Below are 26002 nucleotides of genomic sequence, written 5' to 3' on the forward strand. Positions count from 1 at the left end.
ATATCTCAGCTGGACTTTGTAGATCTGGGATTGGCTTCCACATCTGCCTCATGACACTTCTCCCAGGGCAGTTGGCATCGAGAAAAGATAAATGACTTAAAATGACTTACTCAAGGACACAAGAAGTCAGGGATGGAGCTAGACTTGCAGTCACATGTATTGGTTCTTACCCAGTTGCTTAGATGGAGCAGGCAGCCAGGCCTGGGTGGCCTTACCTCAATTCCTTGCTCCAGCCTCTGGGCATCAGGTTTGAGCCAGGACCAGGGAAGCCTGGAAAGCATTGCCCAGCCCTGGATAAACATCTGCCCAGGATTCTGGAGTTCCATGTTCAATTTGAGAAAAAGGAGAGAACGGGAAGGAAGAGAAACAACTGGCTTTATTTAGGGTCCCCCTACAGAACCCCTGGGGGTGCAAGGCTGAGCCGAGCCCAGAGTCACAGTGCAGGGTGAAGATGTGCCATGTCAGCCCTGCATAACTCGGAGATCATCTATGCAACCACTTCATTTTATGGATGGGGAGACTGAGGCACAGGGCATTTTGCTGTCATCCTTTCCCTCCTGGCAGTCCTGCCCATACAGGTTTAGGGTTGAGGGAGGCAGAGCATTTCCTCTCTTACGAGTCCCTAGAGTTAAGCCAGTGAAATAGGGGTCTCCCTCCTGCAATCCAGGGGTTTGGGTTCCTGTTTACCTCTTCTCCTTGGGAACTCTGAAAAGGAGAGGGGGAAATAAGACAGCTCAGCTGAGTGGGTGTATCCATCATAACAATAATTAGGGAAGTGGGAGGCTTTAAGTGGGCTAATTTTATGTAGACTAGGTCTCAGCTTCAATAAACCTTTCTACTTACTTAGCACCTTTACCCAGGGGCCCTAAAGATGGGGAAACTGAGGTGCTCAGGATTGCCACCCAGGCAGCCCTGAGGATGGGGACTGTGTAACAGGAACCTGCTAGGGAAAGGGGATGGGGATCCATAGAAGCCAAGTGGCAGGTTCTAAGTCAGCTGAGACTGGTTAGTCACTAGGCCTATGGGCAGACTGGTCACCAACAGCCATGCTGACCAGTAGGTACTCACAGCCTTGGCCATGAAGGGGACTAGGGAGGAAGGCCAGGGCATGGTATGGGCTGGTACCTCCCAAGAGCTCAGCCTGGTGGGTTTCAGTCAGGCATCAGAGAAATGATCTGAAACTGTGGATACAAAGGTCAAAGCACACAGTACACGAAAGGGATATCTGCAAGGAAACCCCAGATACTTTAAATAATGATGGGGGCCAAAGGTGAACCCCTGGGCTGCTAGAAATGCTCCCACCTCAGCATCCTGTACAGCCCTCAAAAGGACTGCTTGGTACTTCCTACCTCTGAGTCATCCCTTCCACCAGCAAATGTGCATTAGGTCTATCACACATAGGGCTCTGGGAAGATGCTGGGGATACCCAGATAAATAAGGTATGGGCCTTGCCTTCAAGAAGCCCCCAAGTCTAGCAACTGGACTCGTTACCTGAGAACCAGACATCCCTGTTGGGCCAAGACAGTCTCAGTTTATATCCCTGTTGTCCCAGTGTCATTATTAATAGTGTCCACTTTGACTCTTAGTAGTGTCGTTGTTTGGATGATAAGTTATATGGTCACTTTAACCTTTAACACAGCCCAATGTACAGGCAAAGGGGGAAACAGCTGAGGTAAGTTTTAAGAGTAGTTGCTGTTAAGACAATGATGAAAATGGATTGGTGAGGGCAGTTTGAAAGCAAGAAAGTCTGCTTAATATGTGATTGCAGGTCAGACCACCAGACTGCAGAGAAGTGGTTAGAGGATGATGTTTTTGGTGTGTATCTGTTTACCCATCACCAGGCCTGCTGCTCCCAGTGTTAAAACTGAGTTTTGCTTCTGGTTATGAATAATATTACCAACATGGAGAGGGCTTACAACTTCAGCTACACTAGACTAGGTACAATTTTCCAAATTCCCTGAGTTTCATAGATATAAACTAAGTACCCAGCGGTCAGAAACTGTTTAAAAGGATTGTGGTACAACCACGTAATGGAATAAAAGGAACCAGGAATCTCTTTGTGTGCTGATATGGAACAATTTCCAGAATATAATGTTAAGTAAAAAAATCAGGGTAAAGAATAGCAGGTATGGGCCCGTTTGTGTAATTAAAGAGAAAAAAAGATACATATATGCACACACACACTCATATGCAAAGAACATCTGTAAAAGAATATAAAAGAACTGGAAACCTTAGGGAGAGAAGGTATGTGGCTGGGGCAGGTGAGAGATTTCACTGTCTACCTTTTTGTACTTTTTAAAGTTTGAACCATGTGAATGTATTACCTATTTAAAATAAAGTTAAAATACTTAAAAAAATAACTGAGTGAATAAATTTCCAGAGTCCCTCCTTCTGTGTCTGTGGACAGACACAGATATTCCTCTGACTGGCTCATTAAAATTCTTATTCTTCAAAGCTCAGTTCAGAGCAGCGTCTTTCCAGAAGCCTTCTCTGACTGCCTGCCTTGCAGAGCAGCCTTCTTTAAAGGCTCTTTTCTGCAACCTTGGACATGAAATTGCTGGGCACGTCTCACTTCATCCACCAGACTGAAACTTCTGGCAGGGACTGGGTCTGGTTCATCCCTGGTCTTCTTGCAGCACTGAGCTCCTGTAAGCTGTGCTTGAAGACTGAGTGAATCACTGAGTTTTTTACACTACCTAAATTGCTTTGATGATCACTATCTCCTCCCAACAGCTAGATGAAAGGCTAGACAGATGGGTGTTTTTATTTGACAGAGATTCCCTGTAGTGAAAGTCAAGCGAGTTGCTCAAGGTTACTGAGACAAGGTAGAGGTTGCTGGATGCAGATTTCCAGTCCAATCCACTATTAGGTTCATGTGCCACCCGGACTGCCCGCCTTCAATGTACACCCAGTAGTCAGGTCTTACCTTGATTTCCAGGTTTCTCGTGCAAGAGTCCTAACTGATCTACCCCTAGTCTCACTCAGTTTCCTTTATCCCCGTCACAGCCGCCAGAACATTTCTCACTTCCCTTCTCACTGCTTAAATGCTTAAAGTCTTTGGTTGGCACCGGCTCCCACCATCTATACACCAAGACAAAGTTCATTTTTCGTCGCAATTTTAGGAGTCCCTAACCCACCTCTGCAGCTTCAGCTTCCCAATTCCCATCAGATCCTGGCAAATGTCAGGAATATGTCTTAAGTGCTTCCCAGTGGCTTCCTGGGCCTGTGCACGGAAGACCCTCCCCATTACACTTGGAGAACTTAGCTCACTAGGATTCTGGGCACCACTCTCTGACCTCACTTCTCAGTCCCTATCAAACCCCAAACATCTGAAAATATGAAGACTGTAAAGTGTTCTGGCTGTGTATTTAGCCTGACCCAACTCTACTTGCTGTGTGACCTTGTTCTCAGCTTCCTCCCGTGTAAAACGGGGATAACGTACCACCTAAAAAGTGAGGACCCACCTGGTAATGGGGTGTCGAGGCTGCTGGTAGAGAACAGCCCATTGTAACTCAGGACAAAGTTAGGTGGGTTCATTTCTGACACTTCATCCCCAATTAGCCATCTACCACTCCCGCCTCTAGTGACCACGCCCTAGGCTGTCCTCCACTCCTTCCAAAAGCCAGGAGCACCCCAGCTCCACCCCTTCGGCGGGAAAGTGCAAGTTGGTGAGCGGGCGCTGAGGGTCACACTAACTCCGCAGATTAGAGACCGCATGTTCATTTGGCAGATACGCGGTAGGAAGCACAGGCCATTGGGGGAGGGGAAGGCTAGCAATGGCAGTCCTAGAAGAGTCTCCACCCAAGGTCAGCCCGCCCAACCGGCAGCGAACCGCAAGGACGTCTCTCCGCAGCCCCGCCCCTCAACGGTCGGCCCGAAGCCTCCCTCTCCCCAGAATCAGGGTACGTTTCCTTTAAGGCGTTCGGGAAAGTCACTGCGTTGGTGGACGGCCAACGAGGCGCGATGCGTTTTGTCCTTAGCGGGCCTCCGTGGGCCGGGCCGGGCGCGAGGGCGGGGCAGGGTAGCGGCGGAGGGGTCAAAGGCTACAACGCGCACCACGTGGGCCGGTGACTCCGTCCTTCCCGCAGCGGCCGCGGCGCGCAGGGCACTTGGGTTAGTGGCGCGGCGAGCGGCGTGGACAGCTGAGCCGGACGTCCGCTCCCGCTGCCATGGTCATCAAAACGGACGAGTTGCCGGCGGCCGCCCCGGCCGATAGCGCCCGGGAACCCAGCTCGCAGACCGGTAGCAAAGGGCGGCCGGGAGCGGCCGGTGAGCGGGGCCGGGGCCAGCGGGCAGCCGGGAGGCGATGCTGGACCGGACCGAGAGGGCGAGTGGGTTCGGGGTTGCGCTGGGACCGCCGTCTTTCCTCCTCACCGGCTCGGTTGCATGTCACCGGGCCGCCCCCACCCTGAAGGTCACCTTCACTGTCGCCCCCGGCTGCGGCCTGGGCTTCGCACGTGGGGTCCCGCGGAGGGCAGCAGCGGCGGGCACACGCGCGCCAGATCGCGGGGACACGTGCGCGCACACGCGGTTTCGGGGTGCGGCGTCGCTGCAGACGGATGGATTCGGCGGCTCCACCCCTTCCGCGCGGGGACATGGGGAGCCCTCCGGACTGGGATCACTGGTACTTGCTCCGTCAGGCATACTCCGAGTCAGGATCCCAAACATTCCCTGTGCACAGGGCTGCAGCCCTAAGAGTAAGGCTCAACTTGGGACTTCCCTGTGGAAGCTTCAGATCATTCCTGTGGGAAGAACGCGAGTTGGGGGTGGGTGTGTATTGTGAGAGGGCTTCTCTGGTTCATTCCCAGAGGCAAGACTTTAACCGCAGGTTTTCAGGCTCTGTTCTCTGCCTTAAGTATTGGCCTGGTCGGCAGATCTGAGGGTCTGCCTGTGTATGGGGGCAAAGCCAAACTCCTTGGCAGGAGGATGTGTTTGTGCCAGAACTTGATCATTAACCCGCCTTATTGCGAAAAGTGGATCAGCGCAGAGTTGCTGTTTTTAAGGCAAAGGTCATCGGTGTGGAGTGCAGCTCCCAGCTCTCCCCCATGGGGACTGTGTGGCAGTGGCTTTGGGAGTGGCTATAGCTTTTCTGGGGTGAGGCCTGCTGCTTTCCATTTCTTCCCGGCCCTCCTTAATTGCCGTTGCTCCTTCCGTCACATCTCAGACTCTGACTGTGAGACTGTAAGCCCCTTCCCAGGTCTTCAGTTGTCATCTCTCCAGATGTTTCCCAGAGCCCCAGGACTAGAATGTGGCACCTCTCTGTCCTGGGTGGCAGTGGGAGTGCAGAACTTACCCGTATCTCCCACTGCCCCCAGCTCTTCTCAGTCAGAATTTGTTGCTTTCATCTCCCTTCCCAGCTTCAGTGAGTCAGGATGGGAAAAGTGTTATGTGGGCTTTCTAACTCTGTAACCTGTCACAGCCAGGTTGCCTTATGGTAGGGGATAGGCACTGTGGCAGCTTTGCTGATTGCCTAGGTGAGGCCAAGGTTTGGGCAGAATGATAGATGCTGATGACTCCAGCTTGCCATGCCGTGTCCTGATGTGGCTCTGAATCAGTGGGCAGGCTAGATAAGAGGAGGTCAGAGCTGGCTGATTTCCCTTCTCTTAGCAGGCACTTAGATGAAGCGACTTGTCCAAGGTCACACAGCGATTTAGCTGTTGGGAGCATTTGGATTTCCAGCTCACGGCCAGCATGCCAAGGCTGCCCAGACCTGTCCCAGAGGAAGTGGGGACAGGCATGTTAGCTGAGAACATGGGGGCTGAGGAGGGGAGAGTGTGGGAGGACCTCTCTGAGGACCTGAGCAAAGGCCCATCCCAGCTCTATGCTGAGAAGCTCTGTCTGGGGCAACCTGGGTCAGGGAAGGGTACACAGCTCTTCATTTCAGGAAAAGTGGGAACATCCTAGTGGGACTTTGGCTCCTTACATCTTTGGGAAGCTAGTATAGATAGCTAGGACTTGAATTACAGCCAACCTGAATCTATTCAAAAGGAGGGGGAACTTAATGTCGACCCCCAGCAGGCTCTCACCCTCAGGACCCAGCTCTGGAAGGCTCTCCAGTTCCCTTGAGGAGGTAATACAGGCCTTTTGGTGGCTGGGCAAGGGTCAGTTACCTTCTTAGGAAGAAAGCTACTTTTAGGGTTAAGAGAACAGGCAGGTTTTTCAAGTTCACAGTGGTGTGTCGAGTTCCTTCTGCCCAGGGGAGGGCTCCCTGGAGTTGGGGCCCAGAGTGAAGAAGAGGGCTGGCAGATGGCGGAAGAGTTTGGGGGCTTAGGGGGGCTCCCTAACAATTCTTAAACTCTTCTCTTGGGTAGGTCTGAGTAGAGCAGTTCAAGGATCATGGGATTACCCCCAGACCCTGCAGACCTGCTTCTGGCCTGGGGTGGGTAACAGAAAGGAGGCAAACAGAGGTGCCCATATCACTGGGGTCTTCCATAGGCTGCCTGCCTGCTCCCACCCATTTCCCTTGAAGCCCTGGGTTCCTGGGATGGGATAGTGTGTCTTTTGGGGCCTTACTTCCTGTGCAGCCTCACCTGCTGAGGCCTTGACTCGGGTGGGGTGTGGCCCTGGCACAATCTACAGAGTGAAGCCATGCCAAGCTAGGGTAGGCACACAGAGGCCACCCAGGGTGGCCTGAGTTCCTTTTCTAATTCCTGCTTTCTGCTGCCCATGGGGTCTTCATGCACCCAGGCCAGGGCAGGGATATGCAGTGCTATTTGGGCAACCCCTTCCCATTCTACAGAGGACCACCTTTTTTCCCTTTCCTGAAAGCCCACATCCTCAGAGGTGCCTCTTGGGCTATGAGTGGAGGGGATGCTGGCCCAGGGCTATAGAGGCTTGATCCTGTGGTGGGAGCCTGATCTGCCTTCTGGGCTGAGTCCTTAGGTCTGGAAGAGGGAGGGAGTACTGTGAGCCTGGTGGGTGCTGCTGCCCGGGGGAGTGGCGCTCAGAGGCATGGGCTCGGGCATTTGATGGACCTGCAGTTTGCTTGACCTGGTTTGGCTGCCTGTCACTTCTGAGGCCTTGGACAGCTGGCTTTCTAGCCTTCTGGAGCCTCAGTTTCCTTAAGTGAGTTGGGCTGGTCAAGCTGATAGAGCAGGGCTGGAAGGGACCTGCTGTGGACTGGGCCTAGAGCGAGCACCGCTTTTCCGGCAACCAGAATGGAGGTGGTTGTCACTGCTATTGAGGGGTCATTGCCAGGCTGCTCTGCCCCACCCCTTCTCCAGAGGGTTAGGGCATGTTCGGGGTAGAGAGGCAGGATAAGGGGAGCTCTGCCTGCACCTGGCCCATTGGACCATCTGGTCAGTGTGTGCAGGCAGGAACCCTTGGTGGGGGCTGTGGGGAGGCGGAGGGCCTGCTCTGTGCTGGGCCATCAGGGCTGTCTGGGACAAGATTGGACTGGAGTGGAGGGGGCCTGTAGTGAGCCTGCCTCCCCGCCTCCACCCTGGTTAGTATGGATGCCGGAGCAGTCCTGTCTGGGCCCTGGCAACAAGTCAGAGGCCCTGGGAAGGCGCCCTGGCGAGGCTGGGCATGTTCCTTCTCCACAGCCGAACGGCCTTCGGCCTCCTGCTGCCAGCTCCGTTTTCCCTGGGGGAGAGCTTGGTTGTCTCCTGGCAGCGCAGAGGCTGCTGGGAAGACAGCTTGCCAGCTTCTTGGTGGAGCTGGAGGCCTGGGGCACGGGTGCAGTTGTCCTCTGGAGAGAGGGGACCCATCCCCCCTCTCTCCAGAACCAGTGACTCTCCGGAAAGGGAGAGCTGCCAGGTCACCTGCAGGGGGCAGCATGAGCCAGAGGCCTCAGTCAGCCACTTGACCCAGGAGACAGGCAGGGTGCTCAGTGTCTGGGATTGCTGGACAGGGGGCAGCTACGTCATGGCCTGGGCCCGGGTTTGTGCAGCAGCTGGCTGAAGCAGTCCTGCCCACCTTCACTGGAACCGGAGCCGAGGAGAGGACCCCTTTGCTGGGCCCTGCCCCTGTCAGCCCATTTGTGAGGGGCCCAGGTACCCCAAGCCCCCCTAATGGCTTTGCCAGCAGTGACTCCCTTTCTGGTTGGTACAGGGAGATGAGTCTGAGCGTTGGTAGCAGTTCCATTTGGGGTCCTGGAGCGACCTGGGCCTCCTGGCCCACAGCTGTCCTTCTGGCCGACCTTGAGCAGGATGCGAGGCAGGGGGAGTGTGCCCTTCTTGGGGCTGCTCCGGCAGGCCTGGCCCCACTGAAACCCGAAGCCAGCCACAGCTCCAGCCCTGGGCTGACCAGCTGCGTGGGGGCAAGGGTAGTGGCAGAGGCTGGAACAAGGGACACAGACAGTGCCGGGCTGGAGAGCTGGCTGCCTCGCTGCCATGATGGTCCCGAGACTCCAGAGCCCAGGAGAGGTCAGCGGCCAACCACACCAGGTGGGTTGTGGGGGCAGTGGGCCAGGTGGCCAGCCTCTCGTGGGAAGGTCGATTGACCTTAATCCAGTGGTAGGGAGACCTTCATGGCTCCTCAGAGGAAGCAGGAGGGCAGGGCCCGGTATCCTGGGGGAGTGGAGACTCTTGGGAACTAGCCACATTCCTTTGAAACCTGATAGGGGATTGGGTGCCCCTGGGGTGGGAGCCTGGCTCCCAGGTGCCTCTGGGCAGGCCCCCCGGGCTGGAGCAGGCGGGTGGGATCTTTGGCCATCCTGGCTGTGTCCCCCCTGCTCTCCTTCCTGTCCTCCCCATCCTTGGCTCAGGGAGCCTGTCTGGGTCTCTTGACTTCCGACTTTTGGGCTCTCAGACTTCGAAGCTGCTGCTCCGTATTGGGTGGGGGCCCCTCCCGTATCTGTCCTCATCCTGGGGGCTTGCCAGCCTGCACAGCCTTTCTCAAGGACCTAGTTGGGGGAAGTGCCGCCTCATATCTGCCATGACTCTTGCTGCCTTTTGAAAGCTGACAAACCACCATCCTTCTCCCCGCCCCATGTTTTGTCATATAGCTGGCCAGGTTCTCCTTTTGGAGCTGGCTGCTTGCTCTTGAGGGGCTTGGGGTTGCCCTGCCTGGGGCTGTAGGCTCATTGGAGAGAGAGATCCTTGCGTGTCCTTGTGGTTCTTGGGGGTTTGACTTCAGGTTTGGAGAGGTGTGCTGGGGACAGGGCTGCTGTCAGTCATTGAAAGTCTACAGCAGCCAGGATTGAGGGCAGTGTGGTGATATGGTGGTCCACTCTTGACCTTGGGGCAACATTTTTTAACTTTTCTGGGCCTCAGACATCCTTTTTGGGGAGGAGGAGGAGGAGGAGACTGTATCTGAGCTCCCAGCAGTCCTGCTTATCACTAAGTTGAGGGGACACAGGGAAGAGGGAGTGGCTTCTGTCCACGTTCCCTGGCATGCCCTTCTGTGCTGGCTTATCTCTTTTTCCAAGGCCACTGCTCATGTTTTTGGGGGTGTTAGGGTAGGGCTCACAAAGCCCGGGGAAATGCATGCTCTCTTCTTACTTACCTAATAGCTGTGCGGGTCTAGGTGGGACAGGCTGGGGTCTGGAGCAGGGCTGGCTGAGCTGAACTGTCTGGAGTTCCCAGACAAGCAAGGGGCCAGCTTGGCTGCCAGGCAGATCCTGGGTGGGAATGCCTTGTGGGCCAAATGGGCATCCAGGCAGGCCTTGTGTTTTGCTGGAGGATTTCTGTGAGGGGGTCCTGTGCTCCCCACAACAGCAAGGGGACTCTCCTTTGTTCCCCCTAGTGCCTGGGTAGAAGTGGAAGGTTTTCTCATCTGTTCACCCTCTCCCCACAGCATATGAGTTGGGTGCTGTTCATGAATATTGGACTTAACCCCACATTGGCAATAACAAAATCATTAATTCAGTGCCTTTCTGTTGGGTGCCTTCAAGACAGGGGAAGATAGAGCTGTCAGTGTGAGCAGCCACCCAGAGTGCAGCAGAACAGTGCTCTGGATGGTCACCGTGTCTCTGGGGACAGTGGGGAAGCAGTACTTCTGCTGTCAGAGCTCATTTGGACAGGCTTTAGACAAGGCGGTTTATGTCACCTAGGCCTTGGTGGGTGAGTAGGAGTTTGCCCAGTGGAATGGTGTATTGAGGGCAGCATAAATAAAAGCAGAGAGGTGGGAGGGAAGGGAGCCTGCTCTCAGGCATCTGAGTAGTTGGGTGTAGGTGGGCTTCAGGCTGCTGCCTGAGGGGTGGCCTGAGACTCTTGGGTCTTGTAAGCAGTGGGGAGTGTTAGCAAGGTTCTAAGTGGTTCTTGAAATGGGGGCAGTGGCCTGCACGAGGGCCGTGGCTACAGAGGCTGGGTCCTGTGGCCAGTTTGGAGATTCGGATGGGTGGATGGGGGTGGAGGCACTCAGAGCAGGGGCTGGCTTGTGGAGGAAGATGAATTCCATGCTGACAGGATGCTTTGGTGGTGGTGCCACACGTTGAAAAGCTCGAGCGAGGCCTGATTGGCCACATGAGCTGCAAGGTGGGGGGGCATTTGAAGTCATGGGTGAGGGTGAGATGAGAATGAGAAGAGGCTGGCACCCAGGAACCCACAGCTGGGACCGCTGGGGGAGGAGGGCGCTGGAGAGCAGGAACAAGAGCATCAGCATCTATCAGGAGAGGAGGGAGGGAGCTGCGGCGGGCCAGACGCCTTAAGACTAGAGAGGACCCTTGGCTTGGCCCTCAGGGTGGCATTGGTGACTCTGGGGAGAGTGGTTTGGGTGGTGTGCTCAGATGGAAGCCAGGCTGGTGGACTGAGGAGCAGATGGGAAGGGAGAAGACAATGGTCTGCAGGTGGCCAGGGCCACGGGGAGTCTGTGCCCACGGTGAGGTGGGACTGTGGAGTTTGGGTGAGGGCTGAGTTTTGGGAGGACATTTGGATGCTGTTCCATAGGGCCTGGGCCCGAGGGTTGGTGGGGGTGAGGCATGTGGCCCACCCGACAGCTCCTTTCTCATCACTCTCAGACCTGCCGTCAGTCATGCTGTTGAATGGAGACTGCCCGGAGAGCCTCAAGAAGGAGGAGGGGGCTGCCGAACCGCCGCGGGAAAATGGGCTGGAGGAGGCCGAGCCGGGAGAGGAGACCCCTGGACAGGAAGTCATTGTCATTCAGGACACAGGCTTTTCTGTGAAGATCCTGGCCCCAGGGATTGAGCCCTTCTCCCTGCAGGTGAGGAGGGAGAAGTGTGCTGGGGACGAGGGCCCAAGCCTTGCCCTTGCCCGTCTTAGCCCACGTTGTAAGCAGGGTTGAGGTCCTGTGCCTCGCTCAAGGTCACTAAACTGGGATGGTGGACATGAGAGTCCAGGTTCAGGTCATTTCTGCAGTGCTAGGAGACATCTCCCAGCTGGGACTGAAAGCCCTATTTGGGGAGAGGTATGGTAGTGGCTGGGTGCTGCTGAGGTCCCAAGCATTCTGCTCTGTGCCCTCGGGTGAGTCACCTTTCGCTCACCATGGTTTAACCATCTGCCTGAATGGAGGGAGGGTGGCGTTGGGTGGCCTCCAAGAGCACAGCAACCCAGAGTTCTTGCAAACTGGTGACTGGTTGGGGGAACCAGGCAAGGCCCTCTTGTGTCCTCTGTGTGTACAGGCTTAGGCCCCAGAGTGCCCCTTCTAGAAGGGAGAAGCCATTTGTCTTGGGGACCTTGGCATTGGGCAAGGGAAGAGGCAAGATTGTTATTTTCTCTCCCTTGTTCTTTATTTTTTTAAGGTCTGTGTGCTTTTATTCACTGAGTCATGAATCGAGTGGCTCCCCTCTGGCAAATAGAAAGGAGCTCCCTCTCCCTGATTGTTCTCCTGCTGCCCTGCTCAGGGCTTCCTCTTGGTCTGCAGGGATAGTTTAAATCTGAGTGTAGCTGGACCAGCCCCTGTCCTGCATACATGTGTGTATGTGCACACGTGCAGATGGGTGTGGTGTGTAAGGGCAGGGCCTAGAGTTTAAAAGCCAAAAAGTGGGGAAACTGAGTAATTTGGACTTTGATCCTAGGGACCCAGGTGCTTTGGGCTGAGGAGAGGGGTGTGTCCTCATCAGGGTGGTCAGGGCCTTCTCCCTGGCAGGTGTCCCCCCAGGAGATGGTACAGGAGATCCACCAGGTGCTCATGGACCGTGAAGACACATGTCACCGCACTTGCTTCTCGTTGCATCTGGACGGCAACATGCTGGACCACTTCTCAGAGCTGCGCAGTGTCGAGGGGCTGCAGGAGGGCTCGGTGCTACGCGTGGTGGAAGGTGTGTCTGGAAGTTGGGCAGCCCGCCAGAGGAGGGCATGGAGGCAGGGCTAGGTGGCATTTCACCCGCCCTCACTGGTGTCCCTGTGTCACGCGGGCACATGGAGGCTCAGAGCAGTGTTGAACTTGTGGAGGCAAGATTGGAGAATAGTTCTGCTTCTCAGGCCATCACATACGTATCCTTCAATTTGATGGTCTAAAGAGCAGAGTGACTTAAAAAGAAAATAAAAAGGCAGTACCAAGCAAGGGCTTGAAATCAGCCCAATCAAATTCTGTTGAGATAAAATTAAGTCTCGTAAGAAAACTAAATTTTCACAGCTCCTGAGGAGGGAAGTCAGGCCCAGTGTGGAATGATCAGCTGGTGTGGTGAGGTTGATTTGGCTGTAACGTAGAAGCTCCTGTGAACTTGGGTTCCCTGGGGAGAAGCAGATCAGTGGTTCTGGGCAGGTGGCTTGTTGAGAGCAAATGTGGGAAAAGTGTGTGCCCAGACTTAATTGCAGAGCCTCTCCTGCCTCTCTCTTCCCTGAGCAAGAGTCCCCATTAATGTTTCCTGAAACACAGTGAGAGGTGGTGCAGCAGTTTTGGGTCCTGATGAGTACTCAGTGAGGACTGCCCCTGGAGAGCAGGACTGAGCCCTGGGAGCCCAGCTGCTCTGCAGGCCTGTCTCCCCCTGACGCCTATGAACAGAAAGCGGGGGCTTTTGGCAGGTTCCCTAAGGCCAGTGTGCACTCCATGGGCATTTTTTGTGCCCTCTGGCAGAAGATACTTGCAAACAAGGATCCCTGCCCACTAGCAGGAAGGAGAACATTATAACCAGAGCTCCAGCTTATGTGTAAATAATGGAATTTGTAAATTGAAGCTTAAAATTGAAAATCAGGACTATCCATGGTAGCACCAAGGCAAACCACTAGGTGGTCTGGTAACGCCCCGCCCTCCCCCTCCTGATAGAGCCATACACGGTGCGGGAGGCCCGGATCCATGTGCGCCACGTCCGAGACCTGCTCAAGAGCCTGGACCCGTCCGATGCTTTCAACGGGGTTGACTGCAACTCCTTGTCCTTCCTGAGTGTCTTTACTGATGGTGACCTGGGAGGTGCGGAGGGCACAGAACCTGGGGCTGGGCAGGGAAGCCAGGAGAGAGTTGGCTGGGGGCTGGTGAAGGGGCTGAGGGCCAGGCCTTCCCATCGGGAGGGGGTGGGGCTGGAGGCACCCAGACAGGCCCATTTAGGTAGGGAGATGGATGGCCCCTGGGTGGCCCTGTGCTGACCACCAGCCTCGGGTCCCTCAGACAGTGGGAAGCGGAAGAAAGGCCTGGAGATGGACCCCATTGACTGCACACCACCTGAGCACATCCTTCCGGGGAGCCGGGAGCGGCCGTTGTGTCCCCTGCAGCCCCAGAACCGTGACTGGAAGGTGGGACTCTGGAGCAGAACCAGGGAGCAGGTCTCCAGAGGGGTGGGGGCCGCCACACCAGGAGGCCTGGCCCACTCACACTTGGCCATTCCTGCAGCCCCTGCAGTGCCTGAAAGTGCTCACCATGAGTGGCTGGAACCCACCCCCTGGGAACCGCAAGATGCACGGTGACCTCATGTACCTGTTTGTGATCACGGCTGAGGACCGGCAAGTCAGCATCACGGCGTCCACACGGGGCTTTTACCTGAACCAGTGAGTCCCCATGTCTGCCTGTTCGGGGTCTATGGACAACCACTGGAGGCACCCAGGTGACTCCTTCCACGTCCGCAGGTCCACAGCGTATCACTTCAACCCCAAGCCAGCCAGCCCCCGCTTCCTCAGCCATTCCCTGGTGGAGCTGCTCAACCAAATCAGCCCGACCTTCAAAAAGAACTTCGCTGTGCTGCAGAAGAAAAGGTAGTGAGTGCCTTTGCCCACTTCTGCCTCATGTCTCAACCCCAGGGGATGGCGTGAGCCACGCAGCCTGAACTCTACTTCTGCCCAAAGAAGCTGTGCCCCAAGCCATCCCGGAGCCTCCCTCTAGGGAACTATCAGCCGGGCCCTGAGACAGCAGGCCTGGGAGAGGTGCCCCTTTGCTACTGTGGATTTTCCGGGACAGGGTCTTAGGGACCTCAGAGAAGGAGCCCAGGGCAGGGCTTTGAGCTTGGTAGGCTGCCCCATCTCCCTCCCTCTGCCTGCCACAGGGTCCAGCGCCACCCGTTCGAGAGGATTGCCACCCCGTTCCAGGTGTACAGCTGGACAGCCCCCCAGGCAGAGCACGCCATGGACTGTGTGCGTGCTGAGGATGCCTATACCTCAAGGCTGGGCTATGAGGAGCACATTCCCGGACAGGTGCCTGCAGCCTGGCCCTGCCCTCTCGGGGCACCTCCCTCCCCCTCTGGGTGGGTACTGGGCCCAGTTCTGTGTGCCTCCCTGGAGGCTCATCTGCCTTTCTTGCTCATTTGGGACCCTGTGGGGCTGTCCGCGAGGAGATGGAGAAAGGAGCTGCCCAGAGCAAGTTGAGGGGTATGGGTTGAGCCAGTGTGTCCCTCTTGGTCCCTCTGCAGACCCGGGACTGGAACGAGGAGCTGCAGACAACAAGGGAACTGCCCCGCAAGAACCTGCCTGAGCGGCTCCTGAGAGAAAGAGCCGTATTCAAGGTGCGCATGGCCCTGGGGGCCTGCCTGCCACCTGCCAGCTGGGTCTCTTGCAGATGGGAGGAAAGCAGGGGAGGGCCAGCAAGGGCACCCTGAGGCTGTTCTGCTAGCTTTCCTCCTCCCTGCGGCGGCAGACCACCCCAGTTCCTTTCTCTGGCCTCTCTCAGACTTGGAGTCCACTAGCAGGGGGTGGACCTTGCCTCCACTGTGGGCTGAGTGACAGAGTCTGTTCCAGGCTCCCCACTCCACTGTCCACCATGGGGCCCTCACCCAGGCACACGTGCCCTGCTGTGGTGATGTTAGTACTTTTATTGGGATAGATGGGGAAAAATAGGGTGTTCAAAAAAAGTTTAAAATTTCCCCTAATTTTCACCTACAGGTGATAGTGACAAAAATAAGATGTAAGTGTTTGGGGTAATAATCTGGCCAGGCGCTGTGTCCAGTGCGTCATAGGCACTATCTGCGGTGACCTTCGGACACCTTGTACAGACCGGTGCTTCTGTCATGATTGCTTTATAGCCCAGAAAACAGGTCTGAGAGATGACCAGGCCAAGTTCACCTGGTGCATAGTTGGTGAACCCCAAACCTGCCCCAGCCCTTCCACTCCTCGTTAATCACTAAGCTCTACTCTCTCTCTGGGTATGTTTTTTTCAAGAAACAGATTTCATGCCCTTTTCCAAATGTAAGGAAACTGAGGTTAGAGTCCCCCTGGCCCCCAAGGCCGCCTGCTTTTGCCTCCACCATCTGGGGGGACTCAGCCAGGCTCCGTGGATAGGGCCTCTCTCACCCTCCCAACTTTGGGCCCTTCCCAGGTGCACAGTGACTTCACAGCAGCAGCCACGCGGGGTGCCATGGCAGTCATTGATGGCAACGTGATGGCCATCAACCCCAGCGAGGAGACCAAGATGCAGATGTTCATCTGGAATAATATCTTCTTCAGCCTTGGCTTTGACGTCCGTGACCACTACAAGGACTTTGGTGGGGATGTGGCGGCCTATGTAGCGCCCACCAATGACCTGAACGGCGTGCGCACATACAATGCAGTGGACGTGGAGGGGCTGTACACACTGGGCACAGTGGTGGTGGATTACCGCGGCTACCGCGTCACGGCCCAGTCCATCATACCCGGCATCCTGGAGCGGGACCAGGAGCAGAGCGTTATCTATGGCTCCATTGACTTTGGCAAGACAGTGATGTCACACCCTCGATACCTGGAGCTGCTGGAACGCACGAGTCGGCCCCTCAAGATCCTGAGGCACCGGGTGCTCAACGACCGTGATGAGGAGGTGGAGCTCTGCTCCTCCGTGGAGTGCAAGGGCATCATTGGCAACGACGGGCGCCACTATATCCTCGACCTGTTGCGCACCTTCCCCCCCGACCTCAACTTCCTGCCCGTGCCTGGCGAGGCACTGCCCGAGGAGTGCACGCGCGCCGGCTTCCCCCGCACCCACCGGCACAAGCTCTGCTGCCTGCGCCAGGAGCTGGTGGACGCCTTCGTAGAGCACAGGTGAGGGCCGAGGCCTACCAGCACCCGGTTCTGGGGGCCCATCCTGGAGGAGAGGCTTTGGAAAGTGCACAGCCAGCTCTGGCCACGCGTTCCAGCCCCAGCCCCAGCCCCAGCCCCAGTTACCATGGCGGCAGGCCCCCAGCAGAAACTAGCAAGCAGCTGGACCAGTGGCTCTGAGCCCGGTGATGCTCTTCCCTCTAGCATGCAGCATGTAGTGATCTGCTGAGTCCCAGCGCCAGGGGCTGGGCAGAGGTGTAGGGCTGACACGTGGTTAGTACTTGGGAGGCAGCCATACCAGATGTCCCCCACCACAAATAATTCTCCCTCTCAAAATGCCAGTGGGGTTCCTGTCACTCTTGAGAGCCCTGGCCTGCATGGTGAGCCACCCCCTTACCCCAGGGGTACTCTTCCCTGTTGGGAGATATTGGGATTCACTGTAACTGGCTGCTGCCTGGTAGGGTTGTGGGTGGCACGTGCATGCATGCGTGACATTTGTACACTGGGCAGGGTATGCCCCCAGCTGGCAGTGTGTCCAGCCTATAGTTCCTTAACCCCAGAGGGCCAGGAGCCCGGGCAGACCCTGGTCCGAGTAGCTGGCAGGAGGAGAAGCTCCTGGGTGACCCTCTCCCAGCCCCTGCTCTGCCCCATCTGCTGTGCTCCAGGTACCTCCTCTTCATGAAGCTGGCTGCCCTGCAGCTCATGCAGCAGAAAGCCAGCAAGATGGAGACGCCCACCTCACTGGAAAACGGCGGCCCCCCCTCCTCGGAGCCCAAGCCTGAAGAACCTCCAGGACCTGAGGCAGGAAGTGAGGAGGAGGGCGGCAGCGCTAGCGGCCTGGCCAAGGTGAAGGAGCTGGCAGAGACCATTGCCTCAGACGACGGGACAGGTGGGACCCCTGTGGATGCCAGGGGGGCGCTAGGCCTGTTCTGGCAGCTGGCACTGGCCTAGGGTGGTTCACGGCCCAGCTCCGAGGGAGGCTGGCCCATCTCTCTTCTAGGAACTAGGGGGAGGCTCGGGGCAGCCGCGCCCTACCAGTGGAGCAGTAGGGCTACCTTCTAGTGGACCATGTCTCCACAGCAGACCCTCGGAGCCGGGAGGTGATCCGCAACGCGTGCAAGGCTGTTGGCTCCGTCAGCAGCACAGCCTTCGACGTTCGCTTCAACCCTGACATCTTCTCACCAGGCAAGGGGTGGGGCAGGGCGGGCAGAGAACTCTGGGGCTCATCCTGAGGCACTGGTGCTGGGGGTCAGACAGGTGCTATCTTGCCCCCCGCCTTCCACCTGGCTCAAGCCTCTGCCTTCCCTCCTCCTATAGGGGTTCGCTTCCCTGAATCTTGCCAGGAGGAAGTTCGGGACCAGAAGCAGCTGCTGAAAGATGCTGCTGCCTTCCTGCTCTCCTGCCAGATCCCTGGCTTGGTGAGGGAGGGGCTGCAGGTGGGGGGCTGCATGGAGGGTACTGGCATAGGCCCTGGGGCCTTACTGTCTGTGACTTCGGAAGCTTGTGGAACGTTCACAGGAGTGAATTCCTTAGACCCGCTGACTTGCGAGGCAGGCAGGGCAGAGTGCTTGTCCCGGTGGTGTGGATGGGGCTGCGACCCAGCAGCCCAGGGAGGCGTCAGGCCCAGGCTGTGCCCTCCGTGCAGGCTAGCTGCTGGGGGTCTGGTCCTCTGAGCCCCTCCGTGATGGGATGGCTGATATGGGAGGTCAGGGCACTGGGGAAAGGTGGGGAGGGTCCTGTGTAGGCCTCTTGGGAGTTGCTTCCTAGGGCAGCCCCACGGTCAGCTGGCATGCTTGTTTCAGATCTCAGAGCTGCCCTGCGCCCTACCCAATTCCTCCAAGGCTCAGCAAGCTGTGGCCCTTGAGTGGTCACCTCTTCTCCTCCCCACGTGGTCATGGGGAGCCTGTGCCACCTCCGGCTCTGTTGGTTCATCACCTCTGGGGCTTCCCCCCGGGGGGCCTGTTGGTCACAGGGTGACAGCTATCCCTTTTTCCTGTGGCTCATGTAGAAGCCTGAAGGGCAAGTTCTCAGGTCTTTGCTACTTTGTCTCCTTCCCTCTTCCCAGCTGGGAGCTGGAGCCTTAGTCCCCTCCTCTCAGGGCCTCAGGAGAGCGCAGGCCGCCCCAGGAAGACCCCGGGTGGGACGAGGCCGAGAGTTTGGGCCTGGGGGGTCTTACCTTCTGCAGCCCACAGGTGAAGGACTGCACAGACCATGTGGTGTTGCCCATGGATGGGGCTACGCTGGCCGAGGTGATGCGCCAGCGAGGCATCAATATGCGCTACCTGGGCAAGGTGCTGGACCTGGTGCTCCGGAGCCCAGCCCGAGACCAGCTGGACCACATCTATGTGAGTGGTGCTCAGGTTGGGCCATGAGATGGCAGGGCTGGGACGGAGGCCTGGGGCCCAAGCAAAACCTCCCTCTCTGAACCCTTGCAGAAAATCGGTATCGGAGAGCTCATTACCCGCTCTGCCAAGCACATCTTCAAGACATACTTACAGGTACCTCTGCTCCTGTGCAGCCTGGGTAGTGTGGGCTGTTGAGGAAGAGTACTGGGTTGGGGCCCGAGGGCCCTTGTGACTTCGGTCCAACTGCCTCTGCAGGGAGTGGAGCTCTCAGGCCTCTCAGCTGCCATCAGCCACTTCCTGAACTGCTTCCTGAGTTCCTATCCTAACCCTGTGGCCCACCTGCCAGCTGATGAGCTGGTCTCCAAGAAGAGGAACAGGAGGAGGAGAAACCGGCCTCCTGGGGCGGCAGATAACACAGCCTGGGCTGTCATGACCCCCCAGGAGCTTTGGAAGAACATCTGCCAGGAGGCCAAGAACTATTTTGACTTCAGCCTTGAGTGGTGCGTGAGCAGCAAGGCAGGGGCATGGTGGGCTCTTAGACAGCATCAGGGTCCTCTGACAACATAGGCCTGGGAGGGGAAAGGAGGGAGCCGTGGAGGACTGCTTGTTTTGGGAAGAAGGGATGGGAGGGAGCTATTGGTGAATTAAGTCCTGGCTTGATGGTGGGAGTGGCTGAGGGTGGCATCTGGCCTTGGAGCTCAGGTTGGGGTAGAGGTGGGTACTGTTCTGTTCGGTCCCACCTGCCCTTTTCCCCCAGTGAGACCGTGGATCAGGCCGTAGAGTCCTATGGGCTGCAGAAGATAACGCTGCTGCGGGAGATCTCCCTAAAAACCGGAATCCAGGTGGGTGTGGCTCGGTGGCCTTCTGTGCAGTAGCTCCCCCCAGGGCCACGGTGGGTGGGAGGTGCCTTTCTCTCACCTGGTGCTAGGTTGGGAGGTGCTGGCCATTTGATCCTGGGACTGAGGCTGCCTGGTGGCGTTGGGCTGTGTCCCTCAGGTCCTACTGAAGGAGTACAGCTTCGACAGCCGCCACAAGCCTGCCTTCACTGAAGAGGATGTGCTGAACATCTTCCCCGTGGTCAAGCACATCAACCCAAAGGCCTCGGATGCCTTCCACTTCTTCCAGAGCGGGCAGGCCAAAGTACAGCAGGGTGCGTGGCCAGGTGCGGCTGGGGGTAGGTGGGTCCCACCGCCCAGCCCTGACTTTGCCACCCTTGGGGGTGCCCTGCAGGCTTCCTGAAGGAGGGCTGCGAGCTCATCAGTGAGGCCCTGAACCTGTTTAACAACGTGTACGGAGCCATGCACGTGGAGATCTGCGCCTGCTTGCGCCTCCTTGCCCGTCTCCACTACATTATGGGCGACTATGCCGAGGTGGGCCTTGAGCACCCTCTGGGCTGTGTCAGCAGAGGCCACGGAGCCTGGCCTGGCACTGGGGGATGGTGAGCGAGGTGGCTGGGGCTGTGTCCACCCCTGCGGCAGCAGGCAGGGGTGTTTGGCCTTCGAACCTAGAGCTCCGGGGGGCCTCGGATGCTACTGACCTAAGGGACGCAAGGAGGAGACCAGGGAGACCCTGGGGAGTTGCTTGCTCTGCCTGAGCTTTATTCCCTCTGCCACTCGAAACCATGTCCTTAGGAGAACTACCATGCCTATGGACAAAGGGTGGTGATGGCAGGGCCTCCCTTCATGGTGGTGGTGGGGGGGTGTCCGGAAGGGTAAACCCTGAGACTCACAGTACCTAGTACTTGTAAGTGCCACGTGAAGTTGGGAGGAACATCTCTGCTGTTGTCTTTAACCATTCACTGCATGGCTTGGTGGTGCCCACCTGCCGGGGGTGGTGTGTGAGTGGTGGCACCCAGGGGCCATGTTCCCATTCTCCTTCAACCACAGGGACTATTTCTTTTGTCTGTGTGTACTTTTTTATTAATATTTATTCTTAGCACAATTAAAAATTTTTCTATATCTGCATAGATTTTGTTAGAAGGCGTGAGACAAGTTTTTTTAAAAAAGTAATGGGGCATAGCCTTTCATGGTTACAACAGCTAAATTTGGACCACTTCTCTGCTGCCTTTGTGCCAAGTAAAAACAAATTGCAGCCAGAGGTGATGAGCTTGAGCTGCTGTGGGGGCCACTAATGGGCCAGGCGGACTTGGTGTCAGGTGGTACCCACCCTGGGATGACAACCCCCCACTCTCCCAGGCTCTGAGTAACCAGCAGAAGGCAGTGCTGATGAGTGAGCGAGTGATGGGCATCGAGCACCCCAACACCATCCAGGAATACGTGAGCAGCCATCGGGGGCAGGGTGTGCACGGGGGGGGGGACCTGCGGCTGCCCTGGCCTGACTTGTCTGTCCCCGCAGATGCACCTGGCCCTCTACTGCTTTGCCAGCAGCCAGCTCTCCACAGCCCTGAGCCTGCTGTACCGTGCCCGCTACCTCACACTGCTCGTGTTCGGGGAAGACCACCCTGAGATGGCTCTGCTGGACGTGAGTGCTGGGGAGGGACAGCGGGACTGGCTTCCGTTCCAGGGCAGGGAGGGCTGACCAGAGCCTTCCTGACTGCACCCAGAACAACATCGGGCTGGTGCTGCATGGAGTGATGGAGTATGACCTGTCGCTACGCTTCCTGGAGAATGCGCTGGCCGTCAGCACCAAGTACCATGGGCCCAGGTCCCTCAAGGTGGCCCTCAGGTGAGGCTGCACTGGGCTAGGGGGCTCCGATGCCCAGGGCCACGGGTTGAGGGTGGGCATAGGATCCCGCACTCTGGTTTCCATCTGACTACTGAGGAAGTTTCTCTAAACAGCTGGCTCTTCTCTGAGTCCTAGACTTGTTCATTCCCTTGGGTGGATTCCAGAGTGGGATCTAGACGAGTCTGCACACCCTTCAGACCCCACTGCCCCGACCCTCTCATGTCACTCCTTCCCTCTGTGCACCTCCTTGCAGCCACCACCTTGTTGCTCGGGTCTATGAGAGCAAAGCCGAGTTCCGGTCGGCCCTGCAGCACGAAAAGGAAGGCTATACCATCTATAAGACCCAGGTGGGCCAAGGCAGGGGCTGAGGGGCTGGGGCTGGATCAGGAGCAGCCCTCACTGCTTCTGCCCTGGTGCTCCTGCCCCTGCAGCTGGGCGAGGACCACGAGAAGACCAAGGAGAGCTCCGAGTACCTCAAGTGCCTGACCCAGCAGGCCGTGGCCCTGCAGCGCACCATGAATGAAATCTACCGTAACGGCTCCAGTGCCAACATCCCACCTCTCAAGGTACGTCCCCCGGTGGAGCTGGGTGGCCTGCACCCCAGCCTCTGGGCACCCGCTCGCTGGCTCACTTCCCTGCCACACCTCAGTTCACAGCCCCCAGCATGGCCAGTGTCTTGGAACAGCTCAACGTCATCAATGGCATCCTCTTCATTCCTCTCAGGTGAGGCATCTCCCCCACCGTGCCCCACACCCACTTGTAAGTTGGCCTTCTGTTTTTTATAAAAATATATAATACACTGACATAGCTCAACATTGAAAAGGGCGAGCAGTGAGAGGTTCTTTGGGAGTCCCTCTGGAACTACTCTGTGCATAAGTGAGCAAACATATCTGTAATCTTTGTTTCCCAAAAAAACTATAGCAAACTGTGCATGTAGAGATTTCCCGCCCCCTACATTTAATAGGCGAACAATCCTTCCATATCAGTACATGATAAGTGGCTTCATTCTTTCTCCAGCCTCCTGCTATTCTAGGTTGGGATGTTCCTTACACGCAGACCCGAGGCTTCCAGCATGGCTCTTTTAAACAGCACTGCCTTCATGAGCCTTTTGCTCTCCCTCCCTCCAGTGTGGGTCATGGTTTGGTCAAGCAGGGGTGAGGGTGTGGACCGTGTACCTGTGTGTGTGGCACCCCTGCTGCACTCCTGTTTTTGCTGTGGGGAGGCAGCCCAGTGCAGCAGATTGGAGCAGGGTGGAGTCCGGGTGGAGGCCAGGCCTTCACTGGAGGCTTTTGTCAAGTGCACAGGGTTCTTACTTTTTCAGCACTTTAGGCCCTGTCTGCTTTGGGGGGAAGCACATGTTCCACACGTCTCTCACCACACAAAGCACCGCCTGATCTTATCCCACGTTTGAGTTTAAGCCAAGCCAGGAAGGTGATGGAGGGCCCAGGACTGCTCTGACATCCACCCTTCATCCCTGTCCTTTTACTCAGCCAAAAAGACTTGGAGAATCTGAAAGCCGAGGTGGCGCGGCGGCACCAGCTCCAGGAAGCCACCAAAAACAGGGATAAGGCTGAGGAGCCCATGGCCACCGAACCTGAGCCAGCAGGGCCCCCCAGGGATGCGGCCTCCCAGCCCCAGGCTACCAAGGACCCTTCTTCCCCAAGCTTGCAGGGGTAGAAAGGGAGACAGACGGACAGTCAGCTGCCCCATTACCCAGTGATCCAGACTCCAGGAGAAGGGGGCACGCCCTGCAGATCGGGAGAGGAAGCAACTCCCTCTTCTTCCACGCTTCCAACCCCAATCCACCCCCGTATCTTCTTGGGACCCCAGCCTGGCCTGCCTGCCCCACGAAAAATGTTTTTGCACTGGTTCAGTGAATATATGATGCAGAGGCCTAATTGAAGACCTGTGAATGGAGTGTGTGGGCATCAGTTCCCAGCTAGGGGAGCAGGTGCCTTCTCAGGCCCCCCACCCTCCAGAAGGTGTGTGCGAGTGTGCCATGCCTGTGAGTGTCCCGTCCGTCTTCCCTAACTTGTACATAGCCCCAAGTCAGTTCTGGGTGGATGACGTGCAGATGAGATTTCTCAGGTCATTTGTGTTTGAACACATGGCGCTTTTGCTGACAGTGCCCCAGGGCCTGACCTGGCTTAAAGTCCAGGTGTGAAGCCAAGAGAGGGGAGCTTTCCTGTGTCCTGGATGTGGGGTAGTAAATTGGTGGCAGAGCTGGAAGGTCTGGTGCACTTTAACCTCGTGGCGCGGTGAGAGCTTTGGCAGCTTTACAATGGTAACAGACTGGCCCAGCTGTGCTGGGGTTGGGGAAGAGGGTGGGCCGCAGTGGCTCCCCACACAGTCCGGTGCCCAGCCTCCACCCGTCTGCCCTCAGGTCCTACAGGAGGCACTGCCTCCCACTCCCTGCACCCCAGCTGGGGATAGCCTTGGGGGCAGTGAATGTATCCTCCCCGTTTTAACCTGAGCTGCCTAACGCACAGTGTGGGTGGGGTGGGTGAGGAGCTAGAACCAGGGCTGAATCATGAATCCTGGGGGGGGATGTTACCACATACAGGAGTGTTTGTCACTTGGCTGTGGAGCCTAGCTCCCTACCTGGTCCTTGCCACACAAGCACCTTCAGAGAGCGGCTCTTGAATGGCAGTGGGGCCTGCATGGAAGGTAGCTCCCACAGGCCCTGGCTACTCCCTCGCCTGCCTGCCTGTGCAGCTTCTCTGGGCCTGCTGTTCGAGCCCTGATGGGTCAGGGAGGAGTGCCACTCTTGTGAACTGGAGGGAGCTGCTTCCGGGTGGGGCCTTTGCGGGAAGCTGCTTATGGAAATGGTCTGTCCAAACACCTTGTTTCAAAGGGAGTGGGTATGAGCTAGCAAGCAATCCATCCCCACAGTTGATCAAGAACTTTTTCTTGTTTTTAAACCATCACGTCTTCATTTCACATTGGAATAAAGTGAGTTTTTGAAACCTGCTGTCCCAGCCTCTCCTGTGTGTTCTGTACCAGTCTCATTCAGTTGAGGGCTGTTGCCAGAAACATTACCAGTGAGTTTAAAGCACATGAATGTGTATTAAATTAGGTCAAATTTGTTACCCTTGTAACACTTAAATGGGAGGAAAGGTAGTAACGTCACAAGCACCCAGCTAGGGTTTACCCAGTTGCCAGTCACTAGGGTGGCACACAAATGTCACGTTGCTGGTTGGAAAAAAACCCGAACTCTATATAATGTCTGTTTACTTTTTTCCTGAGCCAATTGGAAAAAAGGCATTTCCTGATCTGGAAGATTTAAGTGATGGCTGAGCATCACCATCACTGCCTTGGTACATCTCCCCACACACCCACCACCTGCCTTTACAATCTCATGGTTGTGCTCTGAACGTGGCCTTTAGCCAATGACTACCAATCACGTGCTTCACAGCACTCCTAGACGTGGGGCATCATCTTGCAAAGCTGAGACTGGATCAGGCCTAATTACCATTGTACCTACTCCTCACCTGAGAGGCCCGTTTCCCATGGTTTCTTGTGGTTGATCTCTTAATCATATTAGTGTTGTCAGATACCTTTTGGTAACCCAATGATGGGGCTATTGCAAAAAGGAAACGTAAGCTCTAAATGTGAAATCGACCCTACCTCCCTCCTATTGACAGATTTTAATTTTTGAAAAAGGGCAAATAGTGTTATCTGGAAAGGGTTGGTATGGGACCCAGCACTTTGGGACATGGTTTGTGCAGACTGGCAGCTGTTTAAGATGCAGGGTCTTGAGTGAATGACACACCTCTGCCAGTCCCATTCCCAACCCTGGTCTTTTTCACTTTACCTTTCTTCCAGGCTTGGATTTCTTTTAACATATTACTTTTATAACTTAAATGTTTTTAAAAGAACTAATATAACCAACTCAGACATTTAAGGTTCTATTACCAGCCTCCACTCCTGCCCCTCAAACTGTCATTGTTGAATATGAGCATTTAGAGAACTCAGACTGGGCTAAAGAATCCCTATACACCGTGAAAATGGCTGAGGTATTCTGATGTGGCTGGGTATTTCCTTACCCCTACTTGCTGAAACTCCCAAATCAAGGTATGCATAATCAGGACACCTAGAGAGGGCAGGTGATCCTCAAATGGAAATATCCCATTGCATAGGAAACTCCATTAAAAAATGCAATCAAGACGATGCAGACCATTTGGGACACAATTACCCTGAGAAGTCATTTTTACATGGCACGATTGAGGAGCCTTTCTAAATTGCCAGTGTGGGCAACATAATCCCTGCTTCTCCACTTCCAGCTTCCATCACAATGGGGTGCAATGTGGTGATAGGAAGGGGCTCAGGACAGGATGAGGGTACTCCTGCATTATTAGATTGAAAGATGTCAGAAGGTCCTCCTTACACTTGTGATACCTAATATAGGCAGAACCAGGTAAGGGAAAGAAAGAAGTGGATGTGGTTTCGACTTCAGCTCTTCCTGTAATTAAATCAGCACCACTGGCATAACCTCAAGTGGGCTTTGTTTCCTTGTCCTTAAAATTGTACTAACACCCACCAGCAGGGCGTATATGTGAGACTAAGAGTTAGCACCTAATAGGCATTCAAATGTCGGGTATTCCACACACGCCCCCCCTGCCCCGTCTCTTTCCACCTCCACTTCTATAGAAAGAAAAGAAGAGTTGGTGACCAAGTGGAAATGACCAAATAAATTACTCA

At 56.0% G+C, this 26002-nt stretch overlaps 1 protein-coding gene across 3 annotated transcripts; it reads left to right on the forward strand.

Moving 5' to 3' along the window:
• The first annotated feature begins 4006 nt into the window (after window positions 1–4006).
• Window positions 4007–24274, forward strand: CLUH (clustered mitochondria homolog). Of its 3 annotated transcripts, none has more exons than XM_036906125.2 (26): window positions 4007–4269; window positions 10901–11103; window positions 11989–12160; window positions 13108–13251; window positions 13447–13571; window positions 13669–13823; window positions 13902–14027; window positions 14315–14462; window positions 14678–14770; window positions 15580–16274; window positions 16937–17160; window positions 17355–17456; window positions 17589–17689; window positions 18464–18616; window positions 18707–18769; window positions 18872–19116; window positions 19374–19458; window positions 19613–19766; window positions 19847–19986; window positions 20812–20892; window positions 20972–21097; window positions 21180–21301; window positions 21555–21648; window positions 21733–21867; window positions 21951–22024; window positions 22792–24274. In XM_036906125.2, exons 1-26 carry the CDS (start codon window positions 4170–4172, stop codon window positions 22976–22978), a joined length of 4047 nt encoding a protein of 1348 aa, XP_036762020.2. In that variant the 5' UTR covers window positions 4007–4169; the 3' UTR covers window positions 22979–24274. The 3 variants fall into 3 exon arrangements, with proteins under 3 accessions (XP_036762020.2, XP_036762019.2, XP_057357026.1); XM_036906124.2 differs by having other exon boundaries at window positions 4009–4269; window positions 17352–17456; XM_057501043.1 differs by lacking the exons at window positions 4007–4269; window positions 22792–24274 and adding an exon at window positions 22319–22785 and having other exon boundaries at window positions 17352–17456.
• Window positions 24275–26002: the final 1728 nt, after the last annotated feature.

The sequence above is a fragment of the Manis pentadactyla genome, chromosome 4 (assembly GCF_030020395.1).
Source record: "Manis pentadactyla isolate mManPen7 chromosome 4, mManPen7.hap1, whole genome shotgun sequence".
NCBI lineage: Eukaryota > Metazoa > Chordata > Mammalia > Pholidota > Manidae > Manis > Manis pentadactyla.

Coding starts and splice junctions, on each gene's coding strand:
- CLUH (XM_036906124.2), top strand. CDS start 4,170: ATGGTCATCAAAACGGACGAGTTGCCGGCGGCCGCCCCGGCCGATAGC. Junction 11,104..11,988: donor TTGAGCCCTTCTCCCTGCAG/GTGAGGAGGGAG, acceptor TCTCCCTGGCAG/GTGTCCCCCCAGGAGATGGT. Junction 19,987..20,811: donor TTATGGGCGACTATGCCGAG/GTGGGCCTTGAG, acceptor CCACTCTCCCAG/GCTCTGAGTAACCAGCAGAA.